This window comes from Rana temporaria, chromosome 3, assembly GCF_905171775.1.
Source record: "Rana temporaria chromosome 3, aRanTem1.1, whole genome shotgun sequence".
NCBI lineage: Eukaryota > Metazoa > Chordata > Amphibia > Anura > Ranidae > Rana > Rana temporaria.
The window spans coordinates 2,695,852-2,714,300 of NC_053491.1; the positions used below are offsets into that span (position 1 = coordinate 2,695,852).

General features: G+C 48.9%; 1 protein-coding gene and 1 long non-coding RNA gene across 2 annotated transcripts in view; both read left to right on the top strand.

Moving 5' to 3' along the window:
- The window catches only part of UNC5D (unc-5 netrin receptor D), a 500,326-nt gene extending 498,428 nt beyond the window's left edge, over positions 1-1,898 (top strand). Inside the window, exon 17 of the mRNA XM_040341477.1 lies at positions 1,418-1,898. Coding sequence (XP_040197411.1) covers positions 1,418-1,622 — 205 coding nt within the window. The 3' untranslated portion in view covers positions 1,623-1,898. The remainder of the gene's footprint in view (positions 1-1,417) is intronic.
- Positions 1,899-7,925: 6,027 nt separating this feature from the next.
- LOC120931055 lies at positions 7,926-12,694 on the top strand. The gene is made up of 2 exons (XR_005747809.1): positions 7,926-9,875; positions 10,290-12,694. It is a non-coding gene; the product is annotated as an uncharacterized LOC120931055 (long non-coding RNA).
- The last annotated feature ends 5,755 nt before the right edge of the window (positions 12,695-18,449 follow it).

Consider the following 18,449-nt stretch of genomic DNA (forward strand, 5'->3'; position numbering starts at 1 on the left):
ACCTCTGGGCCCCTTTACATTACACAGCACCCTGCACCTCTGGACCCCTTTACATTACACAGCACCCTGCACCTCTGGGCCCCTTTACATTACACAGCACCCTGCACCTCTGGACCCCTTTACATTACACAGCACCCTGCACCTCTGGGCCCCTTTACATTACACAGCACCCTGCACCTCTGGATCCCTTTACATTACACAGCACCCTGCACCTCTGGACCCCTTTACATTACACAGCACCCTGCACCTCTGGGCTTCTTTATATTACACAGCACCCTGCACCTCTGGGCCCCTTTACATTACACAGCACCCTGCACCTCTGGGCCCCTTTACATTACACAGCACCTTGCACCTCTGGGCCTCTTTACATTACACAGCACCCTGCACCTCTGGACCCCTTTACATTACACAGCACCCTGCACCTCTGGACCCCTTTACATTACACAGCACCCTGCACCTCTGGGCTCCTTTACATTACACAGCACCCTGCACCTCTAGACCCCTTTACAATATATAGCACCGCCAGGGCTTTTTTTCAGGGGGAACTTGGGGGAACTCAGTTCCACCACTTCTGGCTCGGACCCCTGCTTACCTCTTTCACTTGTAAACACAGAAGTCTGGTTTCTGTGTTAAAAGTGACAGCCCTGAACTCTGTATTCTGTATGTAATGCAATCCTGCTATTTAATGCCCCTTTAAGACCCTTCTACTGTTTGTGAAATCTGAACGGGATGGTGGTTGAGTTCCTGCACCTATTTTCTGAGAAAAAAAGCTCTGAGCACCGCACCTCTGGACCCCTTTACATTACACAGCACCCTGCACCTCTGGATCCTTTTACATTACACAGCACCCTGCACCTCTGGGCCCCTTTAGATTACACAGCACCCTGCACCTCTGGACCCATTTACATTACACAGCACCCTGTACCTCTGGGCCCCTTTACATTACACAGCACCCTGCACCTCTGGGCCCCTTTACATTACACAGCACCCTGCACCCCTTTACAATACATAGCCCCCCCCCACAGTTTGTTACACAGACACCTCCCTAACAGTTCTGGACCCCCTGCATGTTACACTCGAGGGGAGACATGACATGCCGCCGCGGCCCACCGGGCATATGCCCGGTATGCCCTAAGGCCAGTCTGGGCCTGCACCTAGGTAAGTATGATACAAAAAAACATACTAAAATAAAAAATCACAACCTGTTCTACACAATCACTTGCTGCAGTTATCAAGGTATTTAGTCATTCTTGGACCTCAACACAAGTCAGCAGTTGAATTTGGGGCCCTCGATTCTCAGTTTTGACCTGCAGGGTTCACAATCCCGTTACTCCGATAGGTAATTGTGTAATGTTTATCTGTAGAGTCTTCCGGTTGCTTACCTTTCCATATTTTTTCTTTTTTTCTCTCTTTGAAGGAATCTCTGCTACTTTGCGACGAAGAGTAGCCCGTCGGCCGTCATCTTGGACCTGTGGGAAGCTCGGCACCCGTACGACGGAAGCTTGGATTCCCTGGCCTGCGCACTTGAGGAAATAGGGAGGACACAATCCAAACTGTCTCTGGTTTCAGAAACTCACACGGAGGATCCAGACTTTACCTACAGCCGGCAGAACGGACTTTGAGAAGACGCGTCGCCAGGCCGGCTCTGGTTTGGGTTTCCGGTCAAGTTTTTCGGGGGGGTGGGGGGGGCGGGGAAAGGCGAAGAAAGGAAACGGGATACGGCAGCAACATCTTTTGTGTGTGTTTTCCTGATTCCGAGTAAGTCCGGGGTGACAAAAAGATCGCAGAGATGAGAACGCAACGTAGGGCTTCTCTGTGGCGCACCGGCCGCGCAAACCTTCTACAAAGGAACCTTCGTGGTGCGAAAGGGGGTTTTTCGAAAAGGAAAAAAAAAAAAAGCCATCCACCAGCGAGGGAATTTGGAGGCAACGGACTTTGTAAAGCCTCCCCGTTCTCTGTGGTCTATGAAGGACAAACCTTTAAAAAAGAATGTGCTCTTTGAATATTGAAATCGGCATTTTTTTTCTCCGAAGGTCAGGGAGAGGAATGGAGAGGAAGGGAGAGGAAGGGAGAGGAATGGAGAGGAAGGGAGAGGAACGGAGAGGAAGGGAGAGGAAGGGAGAGGAACGGAGAGGAAGGGAGAGGAACGGAGAGGAAGGGAAAGGAAGGGAGAGGAAGGGAGAAGAAGGGAGAGGAAAGGAGAGGAAAGGAGAGGAACGGAGAGGAAAGGAGAGGAAAGGAGAGGAAGGGAGAGGAAAGGAGAGGAATGGAGAGGAAAGGAGAGGAATGGAGAGGAAAGGAGAGGAAAGGAGAGGAAAGGAGAGGAAAGGAGAGGAATGGAGAGGAATGGAGAGGAAAGGAGAGGAAAGGAGAGGAACGGAGAGGAACGGAGAGGAAAGGAGAGGAAAGGAGAGGAATGGAGAGGAAAGGAGAGGAAAGGAGAGGAACGGAGAGGAACGGAGAGGAAGGGAGAGGACTGGAAAGGAACCGAGAGGAGGGGAGAGGAAGGGAGAGGGACGGAGAGGAAGGGAGTGGAAAGGAGAGGAAAGGAGAGGAAGGGAGAGGAACGGAGAGGGACAGAGAGGAATGGAGAGGAAGGTAGAGGAACAAAGAGGAAGGGAGAGGAAGGGAGAGGAATGGAGAGGAACGGAGAGGAAGGGAGAGGAACGGAGAGGAAGGGAGAGGAACGGAGAGGAACGGAGAGGAAGGGAGAGGAAGGGAGAGGAATGGAGAGGAAGGGAGAGGAAGGGAGAGGAATGGAGAGGAAGGGAGAGGAACGGAGAGGAACGGAGAGGGATGGAGAGGAAGGGAGAGGAACGGAGAGGAAGGGAGAGGAAGGGAGAGGAACGGAGAGGGATGGAGAGGAAGGGAGAGGAATGGAGAGGAACGGAGAGGAAGGGAGAGAAACGGAGAGGAAGGGAGAGGAATGGAGATGGAGAGGAAGGGAGAGGAAGGGAGAGGAACGGAGAGGAAGGGAGAGGAAGGGAGAGAAACGGAGAGGAAGGGAGAGGAATGGAGATGGAGAGGAAGGGAGAGGAAGGGAGAGGAACGGAGAGGAAGGGAGAGGAACGGAGAGGAACGGAGAGGAAGGGAGAGGAATAGAGAGGAATGGAGAGGAACGGAGAGGAAGGGAGAGGAAAGGAGAGGAAGGGAGAGGAATGGAGAGGAAGGGAGAGGAAGGGAGAGGAATGGAGAGGAATGGAGAGGAACGGAGAGGAATGGAGAGGAACGGAGAAAGAACAATGATAAAACGGACACTGTTACACTGTATAATGATGCTCAGTAGCACCCTTCTGTATACAGCTACCCCAAGCTGCTTTGCCTTAGAGAGAATAGAATGCAATAGCCAACACAAATGATAATTCTTGGCATGTAGATTTTGTGTGATGTCTCCGCAGGACTGAATCCCATTGTACAATGCAATCTGGTAATGGTCTCTGAGTGTTACTAGTTGCCGGCATATCCGTTACTGTTGGCCAGAGTCAGTGTTGCCCCCCCCCCATCCCCCACCCCAGGTTCGTATTCACTTTACAGAAACGTCGTTTCGGTTTGTAAATCGTGTTGTGCGGTGTATTCAGCTGTCAGCAGAACGGCAATCTTTTAAGGAAGACAAAAAATTCAGCTAATAGGAAGAGTTTGCCCCCCCCGCCCAAGATTTCCCACAACATAGTCCTCCATTGTGTCTAGGGTGCCCACGTGTCCTGGATTGCCCAGGACTGTCCCGCAATTGACATGTCTGTCCCTGGTCCCGGGCACCTTCATTCTGGGACAATACAGTGTCCCTGAATGAAATAGAGGACACAGCCACCTTCTACTAACTACATTTGCGGAACTGGTTGCTAGGGCGTCTTGCAACCCGTGACAATTTACTCTCAGACAGTTGAGACCGAGAGAGAGGCCTGCGCCTAGTGCAGCACTGCTGTCCCCACCCACCTCGGAACCTCCTTCTGCGGTACCTAGCAGTAAGCAGCAGGGACTGGTGTGATCTTTACTCTCCAGATAGTGACTCCACTCCTTTCCTTCTACGCAGAGGGAATGACAGCAGCACTGCATCTGGTGTCAGGCTATGGGTGCCAAGCGGCACTGCATCTGGTGGCAGGCTATGAGTGGCAAGCGGCACTGCATCTGGTGGCAGGCTATGGGTGGCAAGCGGCACTGCATCTGGTGGCAGGCTATGGGTGGCAAGTGGCACTGCATCTGGTGGCAAGTGGCACATTCACCTGACAAATAACCCACCAAATTCCCCATCAACCCCAAGACTACATTTCATCCCACCCCCCCTCATTTTTTTGGGAGGGGGGGGGTGAGAGAGGAGATGTTTTCACTGCTCAGACCAACCAATGAAATGATTGCTTTCTTTTGCCTGTGCAGCACCCTTGGCCTTAGTTTAAAAAAAAAAAAAACTCTTCCACATCGCCCCCTATAGGCAACAATCAAATTCAAAACCAACCCAAAAATCTAAAGTGGAATTTATGAGCCCGTCAGGCAACATAAAACACTTCTTGCTTAAAGCGGTTGTAAACCTCTAAAATTTAAAATAAACAAAGCCTATCCTTCTATAGTGTGTACTTGTCTCGAACCGAAGCACTGAGTGTGTTTCCTATCTACGCTCTCCTCCTTCTCCTATTTGTATGAGTCACTTCTGATAGGCTATGCCAACAACACAGCATTTTTGGGGGGGGGGGGGAGGCTATCTAACACAACTGTGCATGTTACCTATAAAATTGCACATATGGGGGTGTGTTTCCCTTCCTTCCACTCAGGTCTCAGATTACACTCAGCTCTCTGCTCTTTGCTGTGCGGTGTGTGGCACCAGATCCTCACCCCCCTGCTTGCTGGAGCTGAGAAAAATCCTTTAAGCTGTGTGTTGTAGGTGGTCATCAACCCCGTCCTCAGGGCCCACTACCACTAACAAATTTGCAAGATAACTGAAATACATCCCAGGTGATATCATTTGCTGCTCAGTGATTGCAGTATTATCAGAGGCGGCTCTAGGCTTTGTGCGGCCTTAGGCAAAACTTGACATGGGGCCCCCCCCAGTCACACCCTTGATGGGAGAAATAATTCAAGGACAAGAGCCTCTTCCCCACAACCCTGGCCGGTGGTTGTGGGAGTTTGCGGGCAAGGGGGCTTATTGGAAGCTGGAAGCCCCCTTTAACAAGGCCGCTCCCAGATCCTGCTCTTTAATAACTAAGGGGCAGGGGCCACCAGGTGATGTCACCTAGTGAACCCGCCCCCTTTGTGACGCCACTGACTGAGGGCATGCTGAGTCATTGACGTCACAAGGGGTGGTGTCACCGATATTTACTGGTTGTTAGGCATCCTGGAAGCCCCGCCTTTGAGTCAGGGCTCTTAACACTGCCTGAGCACATCAGCGATAAGGCCCTCTGTCCCTCAAAACTGGGATAATACATTGGGTAAGTTAGGCGGCCATGAGGCCCCTGTGAGTGTGAGGCCTTAGGCTGCCTCTAAGTATTATAGTCTGCATCTCCCCAAGGTAATACATAAAACCTGGCCTGTTAGTGGGCCCTGAGGAGAGGGTTGATGACCACTGTTGTAGGAGGCTGTAGAGAAGAGAGGGCTGCAAATAAACATGTACAGCTGTGCATGCTCCCTATAAAATTGCACAGATGGGTGTGTTTCCTTTCCTTCCACTCAGATTGCACTCGGCCCTCTGCTGCGCAGTGTGTGACATAGGATCCCTGCCCCCCCTGCCTTCTGGATCTGAGAAATAAATACTGGGCTAGATTCACGTAGCTGCGCCCATTCGTACGGCGGCGTAGCGTAGCGTATCGTATTTACGCTGCGCCGCCGTAAGTTTGAGAGGCAAGTGCTGTATTCACAAAGCACTTGCCTCCTAACTTACGGCGGCGTAGCATAAATGGGGCCGGCGTAATTCAAATGTGGAACAGGGGGGCGTGTTTTATGCTAATGTATGATGACCTGACGTGATTGACGTGTTTTCCGAACGGCGCATGCGCCGTCCGTGTGCATTGCTCCCAAGTACGCCGCAACGGCGTTTTGGTTTCGACGTGAACGTAAATTACGTCTAGCCCTATTCGCAAAACGACTTACGCAAACGACTTAAAAAAATCAAAATTTCGAAGCGGGAACGACGTCCATACTTAACATTGCGTGCGCCTCATAGAAGCAGGAGCAACGTTACGCCGGAAAAGCCTTACGCAAACGACGTAAAAAACTACCGCCGGGCGCACGTACGTTTGTGAATCGGCGTAACTAGGTAATTTGCATACTCTACGTGGAAAACAACGGAAGCGCCCCTAGCGGCCAGCGTGAGAATGCACACAATTATACACCGCCGCATTCAAGTTACGTCGGAGGAGGAAGCCTATTTTTTTGGACGTATCTGCCTTGGAGAATCGACGTAACGATACGCCGGCGCAGATTTGAAATTACGGCTGCATATCTGGAGATACGCCGCCGTAAATGCTTGCTGAATCTAGCCCACGGTGTGCTTTAGGAGGTTGCAGAGGGGAGGGGGCCGCAGATAAACAGGAACAACTTTATATAGGAGGACTTCTTTCATCTCTGTGTATCACCCGAGGCCAGCCGCTTCACTGGGGATATGGAAGGGTTTACAACCACTTCAAGATGGGGAAATAAAGGAGAGAATCTGATTGGTTGGAACAGTTCAGGTTTAGATACATCGATGATGTGTTATCATTTTTTGCAGAAAATAGATTCTAAAGAATTGATTGGCTGCTCATCACACACAATGGCCGTCTCAGTTGTCGTACAGGTGTCAGGAGTCATTTTTTATTTTCCCCAAAAGAATCGCTAAGACCAATCATCTGGAGGCGTCCTCATTGTAGTCAGTATTGGTTCCGAACTCCTCCCGCACCTCTAAGGACCTCCATGTGTAAGAAGAACCAATGAACAAATTCAGTTCCCATTCCCGTATACATCACAACCCGGGGGGGGGGGGGGGAAACCCGCTTTATGCTCCGAGTATTTCAGAACCAATCCATTTTCTGCGCGAAGTATTTCACAACTCATTTCACGTTCCGCTCGGAGTCCTTCGCATGGATCCTCCGAACACGCACCACACATATCTGACCTTCAAGAGAGCGAATCCAGAGGTCACGTCGGCAGCGCGGTCTCCAGCCAGGAAGACAGATGGTGCTGAAATATTTAGAGCAAGCGGATGATTTGTTGGTGAGAGTCACCCGGATCAGGAATAAAGGTTCGGCTGACTGGCTTCCCACAATATTTTATCTCTAATTATCCATCAGTAGCGTCTCGTCCTGGGGAGTCTTTCTGTTCTGGCGTCGGATCGCGGCTCGTATTCTCAACATTTTCCAGAGGTTTGGCTTTTATTACGTCTAGAAGGAAAGTCAAAGTGAACTGAGGTGGATGGACCCCCGAAGGTCTCCCCACTTCTAGCAGAATTTGATGGTTCTCTTCTAATCATTCGTAACGGTGACCATTATGTCCCATGGCCTGGGACGTATGGCTATAGGTGGTTGTCCTTTACAGATAGTGACCATTATGTCCCATGGCCTGATACGTATGGCTATAGGTGATTGTCTATTACAGATAGTGACCATCGTGTCCCATGGCCTGGGATGTATGGCTATAGGTGATTGTCCTTTACAAATAGCGACCATAGTGTCCCATGGCCAGGATTGTAAAGCTATCAGTGATCGTCTTTTACAGATAGTGACCGTTGTGTCTCATGGCCTGGGATGTATGGCTATAGGTGATTGTCTATTACAGATAGTGACCATTATGTCCCATGGTCTGGAATATATGGATATCAGTATTTGTCTTTTACAGATAGCCATACGTCCCAGGCCATGGGACATAACGGTCACTATCTGTAAAAGACCATCACCTATACACATACATCCCAGGCCATGGGACACAATGGCCACTATCTGTGAAAGACAATCACCTATAGCCATATGTCTCAGGCCATGGGACATAATGGTCACTATCGGTGACCTTCTATTACAGATAGTGACCATTATGTCCCATGGCCTGGGACGTATGGCTATAGGTGATCGTCTTTTACAGATAGTGACCGTTATGTCCCATGGCCCAGAGTTTATGGCTATAGTTGACCTTCTATTACCTATAGTGACTGTTACGTCCCATGGCCTTAAGCGTATGTCTATTGGTGACCTTCTATTACAGATAGTGACCGTTATGTCCCATGGCCTGGGATGTATGGGTATAGGTCTGCCCCAGTACATTGAATGGATGACATTAACACAACACACATCAACGCAAGACATAATATGCTTAGAGGCCAGACGGCAAACAGGTCAGGTGTGTGAATGGACCTTAAGACTTGTTCTGGACCTGCAGTCACTCTAGCAGCTGATCGTGTACAAAATCGATTCTGCAGCATTGAAAACCTCATCCCAGTCACCACCAGTCTGTAGACCATGGGTTCTCAACCTGTGGCCCTCCAGCTGTTGCAGAACTATAAGTCCCAATCACGCCTCTGCCTTTGTGTGTCATGCTTGCAACAGTCAGCAGCTTGCAATGCCTCATGGGACATGTAGTTCCACAATAGCTGGAGGGCCACAGATTGAGGACCCAGTCTGTAGACCATTTCTGCTTGGTGGATGCAATGGTCTCACCTCTACCATCCCTCTATGTGCAATAATCATTCAATCGATGTTTGTAGAAGTTGATTCTTTCTTTATTTTTCTTTGGTTATTTGAAGTTCCTGATGGAATTTTCTTTGGTTCTGAAGAAATAATGACACATATCCTACATTTCTACAATTCCGGCTCAAGTCCTGGGTATCTGACATTTGGCTGAACTGTTAAATGATGGTCTCATATGGTCATGGAGAATGCTCTAGAATCTCTAGTCACAAGTTCTAGGTTGTGGAACACAGAAAACCTTCAATAACTTCAGATATCAAAGATTGGCGAAATTTCCTGGGGAAGAACATATAACGCCCCCCAACCCCCCACCCCTTGACGTCAATGGGGCCACAGAGCGTTGAGCAAATAGGCTCCTTTGGCATCAACTTGGTTGTTCAGCCTCAAGACCAATCAGCAAGAAGCTGTTATTGGCTGTATACTGTACTCTCTGTGCCTTGTCCAATCAACAAAAAAATCCTGAATGTTACATGTAAAACACATGGACGGTATCCTTAAAGGACAACTATCACAAAGAAATACTGTACTTGTTGTATGCACAAACTGTCCCTGATAGGTTTACAAACAAATCATATCACCTATTTGATTAAAGTTGACATAATTGTTATTATTGGTATATTTATTACGTGTTGTCACCAATCATGCCATCATGCCATCCCAATCATGCCATCCTAATAGGAATGCACTCATGGTGGGTCTTGGATTGAAATCTTCTAATTGTATTGTCCATGCGATCCTCTGAATGCATGCTGATGTTCCCTCAATAGTACTGTCCTTATGGGTTTCCTCCAATGGCACTGGGCTCCCAATTCAGTCCTCTGAATGCATGCTGAGCTTCCCTTGATAGAACCATCCCTATGGCTCTCCTCTAATGACACGGGGGCTCCTAACTATATTGTCCACACCGTCCTCTGAATGCATGCTGAGGTTCTCCCATAGAACCATCCCAATGGGTCTCCCATAGTATCTACTAAGGTCCCTTTGATAAAACCATCCCTATGGGTCTCCTCCAATGGCACAGGGCTCCTAATTCTACTGTCCACACAGTCCTCTGAATGCATGCTAAGCTACCCTTGATAGAACCATCCTTATGGGTCTCCTCTAATGGCACAAAGACGTCTAACTAGATTGCCCAAACAGTCCTCTGAATGCATACTGAGGTTCCCATGATAGAACCCTTCTTATAGGGTCTCCTCTAATTCCATTGTCCTCACAGTCCTCTGAATGAATGCTGAGGTTCCCTCAAGAGAACCATCTCTATGGGTCTCCTCTAATACATGGCGAGGTTCCCTTGATAGAACCATACATATGGGTTTCCTCTAATTCTTGGTGAGGTTCCCTTGATAGAACCATCCATATGGGTTTCCTCTAATTCTTGGTGAGGTTCCCTTGCTAGAACCATCCATATGGGTCTCCTCTAATTTATGGTGAGGTTCCCTTGATAGAACCATACATATGGGTGTCCTCTAATGCATGGTGAGGTTCCCTTGATAGAACCATCCTTATGGGTCTCCTCTAATGGCACAACAACTTCTAACTAGATTGCCCAAACAGTCCTCTGAATGCATACTGAGGTTCCCATGATAGAACCCTTCTTATAGGGTTTCCTCTAATTCTATTGTCCTCACAGTCCTCTGAATGAATGCTGAGGTTCCCTCAAGAGAACTATCCCTATGGGTCTCCTCTAATGCCACGGGGCTCCTAACTATATTGTCCACACTATCCTCTGAATGCATGCTGGGGTTCTCTCATTAGAACCATCCCAATGGGTCTCCCCTAATGTCTACTTAAGTTTCTTTTGATAAAACCATCCCTGTGGGTCTTGTCCAATGGCACAGGGTTTCTAATTCTATTGTCCACACAGTCCTCTGAATGCATGCTGAGCTTCCCTTAATAAAACCACCCCTATGGGTCTCTTTGAATGGCATGGGGACTCCTATCTAGATTGTCCAAACATTCCTCTGAATGTATACTGAGGTTCCCTTGAAATAATCATTCTTATCAGTCTCTTCTAATTCTATTGTCCCTAATTATAGGGTCTCTTCTAATTATATTGTCCTCACAGTTCCTCTGAATGCATGCTGAGGATCCCTCAATAGAACTACCCCTTTGGTCTCCTATAATGCCACGGAACTCCTAACTATACTGGTTACACAGTCCTCTAAATGCATGCTGAGGTTCTCTCATCAGAACCATTCCTATGGGTCTCCTCTAATGCCTATTAAGGTTCCCTTGTTAGAACCATTGCTATGGGTCTCCACAATGGCACAGGGCTCCTCACTATATTGCCGACTCAATCCTCTGAATACATACAGAAGTTACCTTGATAGAACCATCCCTATAGGTCTCTAATGGCTCAGGGAATCCCAACTAGATTACCCAAACAGTCCTCTGAATGCATGCTGAGGTTCCCGGCCTCAATAGAACCATCCCTTTGGATCTCCTCTGGTGCCTACTGAAGTTCCCTTGATAGAACCATCCCTATGGGTCTTCTCTAATGGCACAGGCCTCTTTACTAAATTGTCGACACAGTCCTCTGATTGCATACTGAGGTTCGCTTGATAGAACTCTCCCTATGGTCTCTAATGGCATGGGGACGCCTAACTAGATTTACCGAATAGCCCTCTGAATGCATACTGAGGTTCCCTTGATAGAACCATATTTATAGGTCTCCCTCTAATTATATTAGCCCTAATAATTGGATCTCCTCTAATTCTATTGTCCTCACAGTCCTCTGAATGCATACTGAGGTTTTCTCAATAGAACCATGCCTTTGAGTCTCCTCTAATGGCATGGGGCTCCTAATTATATTGTCCAAATAGTCCTCTGAATGCATACTGAGGTTCTCTTGATATAACCATTCTTATGGGTCTCCTCGACAGAACCATCCCTATGGGTCTTCTCTAGTGCCACTGGACTCCTAATTCTATTGTCCTCCCAGTCCTCTAAATGCATGGTGAGGTTCCCTCGATAGAACCATCCCTATGGGTCTCCTCTAATGCAAACTGAGGTTAGCTTGATAGAACCATCCCCATGGGTCTCCTCTAATGGCATTGGGCTCCTAATTATATTGTCCTCCCAGTCCTCTAAATGCATGGTGAGGTTCCCTTGATAGAATCATTCCTATGGGTCTCCTCTAATGCATACTAAGGTTAGCTTGATAGAACCATCCCTTTGGGTCTCTAATGGCATGGGGACTCCTAACTAGATTGTCCAAATAGTCCTCTGAATGCATACTGAGGTTCTCTTGATATAACCATTCTTATAGGTCTCCTCGACAGAACCATACCTATGGGTCTTCTCTAATGGCACTGGGCTCCTAATTCTATTGTCCACACGATACTCCAAATGCATGGCGAGGTTCCCTTGATAGAACCATCCCTATGGGTCTCCTCTAATGCATACTGAGGTTAGCTTGATAGAACCATCCCTTTGGGTCTCCTCTAATGGTATTGGGCTCCTAATTATATTGTCCAAATAGTCCTCTGAATGCATACTGAGGTTCTCTTGATATAACCATTCTTATGGGTCTCCTCGACAGAACCATCCCTATGGGTCTTCTCTAGTGCCACTGGACTCCTAATTCTATTGTTCACATGATCCTCAGAATGCATGTTGAGGTTCCCTTGATAGAACCATCCCTATGGGTCTCCTCTAATGCATACTGAGGTTAGCTTGATAGAACCATCCCTTTGGGTCTCTAATGGCATGGGGACTCCTAACTAGATTGTCCACACCGTCCTCTGAATGCATGCTGAGGTTCTCTTATAGGTCTCCTCGACAGAACCATACCTATGGGTCTTCTCTAATGGCACTGGGCTCCTAATTCTATTGTCCACACGATACTCCAAATGCATGGTGATGGTTCCCTTGATAGAACCATCCCTATGGGTCTCCTCTAATGCATATTGAGGTTAGCTTGATAGAACCATCCCTTTGGGTCTCCTCTAATGGCATGGGGCTCCTAATTCTATTGTCCAGGCGATCCTCTGAATGCATGTTGAGGTTCCCTCGATAGAACCATCCCTATGGGTCTCCTCTAATGGTATTGGGCTCCTAATTCTATTATCCAAGCGATCCTCTGAATGCATGTTGAGGTTCCCTCGATAAAACCATCCCTATGGGTCTCCTCTAATGGCATGGGGCTGAAGGCATCTAGTGAGTAATATATATATATATATATATATATATATATATATATATATATATATATATATATACAATGGAGGTGCAGAAAACTGCAGGTACCAGGACAATATACAAAACAAGTCCAATTACTTACCTGTATTTTGCTGCATTTTCTGAATTCACCATCAATGTGATCCTGTTATAGCCGCTTCACATCATTCTGAGTGCATTTTGAATACATTTTATGTGAACTTTAAACATAATAGGCCACAGGGAAGATTTGTTTAGAAACCTGACAGCTCTTACTATAAATGTACAACTGGGACAGAGTTTTTTTTTTTTTTTTCCACGATAGATGTCCTTTAAGAAATAAAAAATATTAAAAGTGCGCACTTGCAACTTTTTTCAGCACATGTACATATCTCTATAAATATATATATATAGAAATGAATATATATGAATAGATTTGGTAATGCCAAACAGCTGTGTTATATTGTATTGAGAATTATCAATGAGACAGTCTGGATGTCTTTTTTTTTCCTCTCTGTAGAGTTTGCAAACCTTGTATGGCTGCTGCCTTTTGAGAATAAGTGTACAGAAGTCAATTCTTGCATATTAATTATTTACTATTAAAGAGGGTCTTTTATCGATGTTTCGGTTGTCTTCTTTCTCAATGATTTGGGCTTGAAAGAAATGAAAACAATAAAACATTGGAAGAAAAGCGTGAAGATACGCATTACAGCTGGCTTCCAGATAGATTGCCTAGGTCGGTGGTTCTCAACCTTTCTAGTGTCGTGACCCCTTCATAACATTTCACAAATTGTGGGGACCCCTAACAGTAAAATTATTTTCGTAGCATGGAACCCGTATTACAGTGGTGTCTCGCAGCAGTGACACCTATGCTAAAATCAGGAGATGGGGTCTCCTCCAGCCCCTCCCACCTCACAATCCTCACCAGTCAGCGGATCTCTAGTCTACTGCCCCCCAGCCATGCCCTGAACTGAATGGGCGGCTGCGAAGAGGCTGAGTGGGTGGCCGCGGGCTCTAGGAACAGCCCAACTGGGTGGCCGAGAAAAGGCTGGGAAAGCGGTGTGGGCTTCAGAAACAGGCTAGGATTTGGTGACCCCTGGCAAATCATCATTCGACCCCAAAGAGGGTCCCGACCCCAGGTTGAGAACCACTGGCCTGGGTGGAAGTGGTGTCACCGGACCTTCTAATGCATTGTTCTCAAGTCAATCACAGGGCTATGAACCACTGCCGGGCCATGGCCTCCCTCCCTCCTCCTGGGTCTCCAGCTAGCTGCATCTCTCCTAACCTCCCAAAGTGTCTCCCAGCTCTCATAGTGCCATTCAACCTCCCACAGTACCCCTCGGCCCCTTACAGTGCCTCCAGGACTCCATAAGAGCTCTCTGTCCCCTCTGTGCCTGCCAACCCTCTACAGTGCCCCCACATCCAGGGCCGGCCTTAGGTGTTCAGGCACCCTGTGCAAGCTAATTTTGTGTCGCCCCCCCCCCCCCCCATCTTCACCCCTCGCCCCCTGGTCACCTAAACATACACAAAGAGGCTGTCCGGGGGCCCCTCTATCCTCTGCCGGGAGCCTGGAGAGCAACAATGAGGAGGAAGAGTGCCTAAGGTGGCTGCCTTCCTAATCCGTCTAGTGGTAGCGCTGGCAGGGCCCTGCTGCGACTCACATTCTGCGAGCTGTGATGGCCGCACGGCGCTCCTGTTGCCCATAGGGGCCTGTGCGGCCGCACAGCTCGCACACCTCAAAGGCCGGCCCTGCCCACAGCACCCCCTGCAGTGCTTGCTTCAGAGACTCCAGACCCCATAGTGCCCTCAACAGTTTCCCACAGTGCCCACCAGCCTCTACAGAGCCCTCCAGTCCCCCACACTGGCTCTGCAAATCCCACAGCCTCCTGGCGAGACCTCCAGCCCCTGACAGAGACCCTCTCCCCTACAGATGCCTCCAGTTTCCCCAAAAAATCTCATCCCCTACAGCAGGGGTGTCAAACTCACTTTCATTGTGGGTCACATCAGCATTATGATTGCCCTTTAAAAGGGCCGGTTGTATCTGTAAGATTAGATGTCCAGCACATCCCGGCCTCCCCATATCTTAGATGTCAAGAGCCCCCCCACTATCAGAAGTTGAGTCCCCCACTCTCCCTTACATCATAGTGCACCCCCCTTTCCTTATGCTGCTGCTGGAAAGAAGCTGGATGCATTGCTTAACCACTTAAGACCCGGACCTGTAGGCAGCTAAAGGACCCGGACAGTTTTTGCGATTCGGCACTGCGTCGCTTTAACTGACAATTGCGCGGTCGTGTGACGTGGCTCCCAAACAAAATTGGCGTCCTTTTTTTCCCCACAAATTTTGGTAAAAAAAATCGCAATAAGCGTTTAGCGATTGGTTTGTGCCAAATTTATAGCGTTTACAAAATAGGGGATAGTTTTAGTGCATTTTTATTAATTTTTTTTTTTTTTACTACTAATGGCGGCGATCAACGATTTTTTTCGTGACTGCGACATTATGGCGGACACTTCGAACAATTTTCACAACAAAAAATGCATTGTTTACTGTGAAAATGACAATTGCAGTTTGGGAGTTAACCACAGGGGGCGCTGATGGGGTTATGTATGACCTAATATGTGTTTACAACTGTAGGGGGGCGGGGCTGTAGGTGTGACATCATCGATTGTGATTCCCTATATCAGGGAACACACAATCTATTACGGCGCCACAGTGAAGAATGGGGAAGGTGTGTTTACACACAGCTCTCCCCGTTCTTCAGCTCCGGGGACCGATCGCGGCGATCAGGTTCGCGACTCCCGCGGCCACGGAGCTTCGGACCCAGTCGCGAGCGCCCGCGACCCCACGGCTGGGCTTAAAGGGCAACGTACAGGTACGCTGATGTGCCCAGCCGTGCCATTCTGCCGACGTATATCGGAGTAAAGAGGTCCTTAAGTGGTTAAAAGCAGAAAGTAAAGGTCTGGAGGAGGATCAGAAGAGGGCTGGAGCTGCAGGAGAGGTGCGAGGGCCACATGAGATGGCCTTGTGTCTGACACCTGTGCCCTACAGGGTCACTATGTCCCCTAAACCCTTCCCACCACAGTGACACCCAGCCACTTATCAGAATTTCAATACATACGTTGTATTTCCGTACTTGTATTGGGTTAGTATAAACTTTTTTCTTTTTCTTTTTAACTTGGGGCACAGAAGGTTTTGGAAGAATAAAGCAGCAGGCCCTGATCCCGAAAACGGTGAGAATCCCAAAAGATCAAAAGATCTCAAAGTGCTACAAGTTAAAAACAAAAGAAGATTTAGCAATTTATACAATAAAAAAACATCAAGGGGCAAAAGGTTTTGCAAAAAATATATGGCCCAGATTCACAGAGAGCAAGGCGCACATTACGCCGCCGTAGAGCACACACCGTACGGCACGCCAACGTAGAGCGGAGAGGCAAGCATTGCATTCAGCAAGGCAGTGCTCCCAACGCTGCGTCAGCGTGGCATGGGTTTCGAAAGCGCACGCCGGCGTAGGTGGAAGTGGGCGTAACCCATGCAAATGAGGCGTAACCCATGCAAATGATGGGCCGAGCGCCAGACAGGTACTTATCACGAACTGTGCATGCGCCGTGATGTGGACGCATGCACAGCACCCCCCTGCGCCTGCTCACAACCACACCGGCACAACTGCCTAAGCTACGCCGGATCACCGCGTACGCCGTGAACATAACCTACACCCAGGCAGACACACATCCAACGCGCAATACGCCGGCTTGTGTTCCCTGGTGCAGACCTGAACATGTCTGTTGCCGGGTTGCACCTCCTTTATGGGGAATAACTTTACGCCGGACGTACAACTTACGCGCATCTCGCGTAGCATGCGCCGGGCACACGCACGTTTGTGAATCGCCGTATTTCCCTCATTTGCATGCAGCCCATATGTGTGCAAGCTACGTCGGCGGGGTGTAGCCTGTTTTTAGGCGCATGTTAGTTCGTGGATCTGCCGCACACATACGCCGGCGCACATTGGCACTTACGTCGGCGTAACATGTTATACGTCGGCGTAAGTGCTTTGTGGATCTGGCCCTATATGTCTTTAGACCTTTTTTAAAACAGTCAGTTGACTGAGGAGCCGTCGGGGTGTCTGGTAGGGCATTCCACAGACGCGGGGCAGCTGCACAGAAGGTCCTGTGTCTAGGGCAGGGGTCTCCAAACCCTCTAAACAAAGGTCAGCGTATAGTATTCAAATTGCATACTCACGCCGATTCACAACCCTACGCTTGCCCTGCGTACGCATTTTACGTCGTTTGCGTTCGTCGGGTTCCGCGTAAGGCTGCCCCTGCTATTAGCAGGGGCAGCCAATGCTAAGTATACCCGTCGTTCCCGCGTCGCGATGTTTGAAAATTACGTCGTTTGCGTAAGTGAATCGTGAATGGCGCTGGACGCCATTTACGTTCACGTTAAAGCAAATGACGTCCTTGCGACGTCATTTGCCGCAATGCACGTCGGGAAAGTTTCCTGACAGAGCATGCACACTACGTTCGGTGCGGGAACGCGCCTAATTTAAATGATCCACGCCCCCTACGGGATCATTTAAATTACGCGCGCTTACGCCGGCCATTTTTACGGAGTGCCTCCGCAAATTACGGAGCTACTGCTTTATGAATCAAGCGTAGCACAAGTTATTTACGGAGGCGTAGCGTAAAAACGTAATGCTGCGCCTCCGTAAGAAGTGCGCAGCAGTACCTGAATCTACCCCATTATTCGTCAAAATCCCCCCATATATTTTCTATGCTCTATTCATTAACATTGTGACATTTAATATTTGTATGCTTTACATATACTTTACATTTACGCCAATATATTTGTTTCACATGTGTAAACTAATATCAGTATGAGCATTCATTCCAATTCCTTTGTTGTCTCTAGCATAAAAAAACGCCACACCGGAATCTCCTGAGGAAGCTCTGCTGAGCGAAACACGTTGAGCCTGTTCATTATGCCTCCATAGAACGAGTGACTTTGGATAATGGATGTAAAAGTCATTTCCTATGTTGTATTAGTGAGTCTCAATCTCCATACTCCGCACCTTAAAAGTCCCGAGGTTTGTTACCCCCCCTCCTCCTCCGTCCATTTTTGAATATTGGAAGGAAATAGTGAAAATACTCACCTTACCGCTGCGGATTTCGAAACGGCTTCCCCAGGTGGAAGGTGACATCACTGGACCTTCCCATGCAGAGGTTCCCACCCACCGAGCCATGGCCTCCTTCATCCCGGGCCTCCTTCATCCCGGGCCTCCTTCATCCCGGGCCTGCTTCATCCCGGGCCTCCGTCATCCCGGGCCTCCTTCATCCCGGGCCTCCGTCATCCCGGGCCTCCGTCATCCCGTGCCTCCGTCATCCCGTGCCTCCGTCATCCCGGGCCTCCTTCATCCCGGGCCTCCTTCATCCCGGGCCTCCGTCATCCCGTGCCTCCGTCATCCCGTGCCTCCGTCATCCCGGGCCTCCTTCATCCCGGGCCTCCGTCATCCCGTGCCTCCTTCATCCCGGGCCTCCATCATCCCGGGCCTCCTTCATCCCGGGCCTCCTTCATCCCGGGCCTCTGTCATCCCGGGCCTCCGTCATCCCGGGCCTCCTTCATGCCGGGCCTCCATCATCCCGTGCCTCCTTCATCCCGTG